A 2,041-nucleotide genomic window follows, 5' to 3' on the forward strand; every position below is an offset into this window, starting at 1 on the left:
ATGTCGCTGTCATGCCTCTGTCATGCTTCTATCATGCCTCTGTCATGACTCTGTCACGTCTCTGTCATGACTCTGCCATGTCTCTGTCATGCTTCTATCATGCCTCTGCCATGTCTCTGTCATGCTTCTATCATGCCTCTGTCATGTCTCTGTCATGCTTCTATCATGCCTCTGTCATGCCCCTGCCATGCCTCTGTCATGCCTCCGTCATGTCTCAGTCACACAGTTGACAGGTTTCTTGTGTTGACTGAGTGCTTCCTGTAGTTTGCATGGTTTGTGTATGTAAAAGTACTTTCATCTATAATTTCTCTCGGTTGCTGTTATTCTTAAACAGAGGTCATTCACCAGCTTGTGCTTTAATAAAAACAAAATGCCAACCTTCGAGACGAGGCGAAGGAGAAGTGAGCCGGTCCGCTTGGTGAGAAGTTGCGGGGACTGTCCAAAGGACTGCTTCCTAATGTAACACAGGTGTAGACAAGAGCAAAGACAACACATCAAACCACGACTGACTCTATTTGATGTAACAATGAAAAGAAATTCTGTCTTGTTTTAGAAGAAACATTACGTTCCTAGATATTAACACAGAATAATCTGAGGCCAGAGAAACAGAAACACATTAAAATCACGTTTTTTCACTGATTTCAGGACATCGACAGAATTTGTGCTTCTCAGCTCAGATCCATCTGCTCCAAGTTCAATGAAGCCATGTGTTGATGACCAGCTTGATCATTTTATTTGTGTCTGGAAAGTATAAGCAGCTGTCTGAAAACAAAAATGCTTTATCTTGGAGAAGCCACTAACAGATGTGAAGACAGACTAAATAGATCATACAGACTTTTATGAGAAACAAATTTAAACCCAGGCTCTGTGATGGGATGGAGTTGAATCAATCAATCAATCAATTCAACTTTATTGTCCATAACATTCAATGAAATGGATATTTGTCTTTGAGATCAACGTGCTGAAGGTGAAACCTGCTCCACCTGCGTAATATCACTAACATTAGAAACATGTGATCTAAAGATGATGCAGAAAAACTGGTCCATGCATTTGTCACGTCTAGACTGGACTATTGCAATGGTTTATTATCTGGGTGTCCAAATACTTCTTTAAAACGTCTTCAGTTGATCCAACATGCTGCTGCCAGAGTCTTAACTGGAGTTACTGGGAGAGATCATCTCTCTCCAGTTTTAGCTTCTCTCCGTTGTTTATATTCATATCTGTTTATGACACCGTTGTACTGATGCACCTGCAGACCTGAGCAGGAAGAATGAGACAAACCTTCACAAAGCTTTACCACCTCCACTCCTCCAGAACGTGTTCTTTAATTAAAACACTTTTTATTTGTGCGTCTACAGACAATGGAAGGAGGCATCTGATTACAGGTTTAACAAAAGCTTGTTGACACCGAAATGATGTTTAAAGTCGAGAATACGTGAGACTGACCGATGTGTCCAGGCAGGGGGGAGTGAGGCCTCGGCAGGGTGGGGGATGTACTGGTCAGGATGAGGCTTTTCCTGTTACTGGTTCTGCAACTGGACACAGCAAGAAGAACAATTAGTGTTCGTGAAATCAATCAACAGCTCACAGATGAACCCCCCCCCCCCCAGCTCGATGCAGTCTGTGCAACGTGCCCTTTCTTGACATCCCCATTAAATATTTAGTCAAATATGTCAGAGTAAACATGCATGTTTCCTTTTTTTGAGCACAGTATGTCTGTGTGTGTGCAACATGACTCTGTTGTCATCTGCACAACCAGGGAGAAACAAACAAACAAACAAAGATGTTTATTTCCTCGAGGCTCGTCCCCTCGACAGCTGCTGCTGTGGAAGAACAGATGGAAGAGATGGAGGACAGGAAGTGGAGAAGGACAGGAAGACCAAATGAAAACCTGAAATGACTGAACCATTAGGACTTCACCTGCTGCTGCAGACCCACAACACGACTCATCGGACCCGTGCACGAGGGACGAGCAAGAGACATCGGACCTGTGCACGAGGGACGAGCACGACTCATCGGACCTGTGCATGAGGGACGAGCA

The 2,041-nt window shown here is 43.9% G+C and overlaps 1 protein-coding gene across 1 annotated transcript in view; it reads right to left on the bottom strand.

Annotated features, from left to right (window-relative positions):
- LOC119430358 (microtubule-associated serine/threonine-protein kinase 2) overlaps positions 1-2,041 on the bottom strand; it is a 106,042-nt gene that overhangs the window by 67,661 nt on the left and 36,340 nt on the right. Inside the window, exons 3-4 of the mRNA XM_037697763.1 lie at positions 1,447-1,535; positions 379-454 (exon numbers count right to left, since the gene is read on the bottom strand). Of these exons, the coding sequence (XP_037553691.1) occupies positions 379-454; positions 1,447-1,535 (165 nt within the window). The remainder of the gene's footprint in view (positions 1-378; positions 455-1,446; positions 1,536-2,041) is intronic.

The sequence above is a fragment of the Nematolebias whitei genome, chromosome 3 (assembly GCF_014905685.2).
Source record: "Nematolebias whitei isolate Nwh7 chromosome 3, NemWhi1, whole genome shotgun sequence".
Taxonomy (NCBI): Eukaryota; Metazoa; Chordata; class Actinopteri; order Cyprinodontiformes; family Rivulidae; genus Nematolebias; species Nematolebias whitei.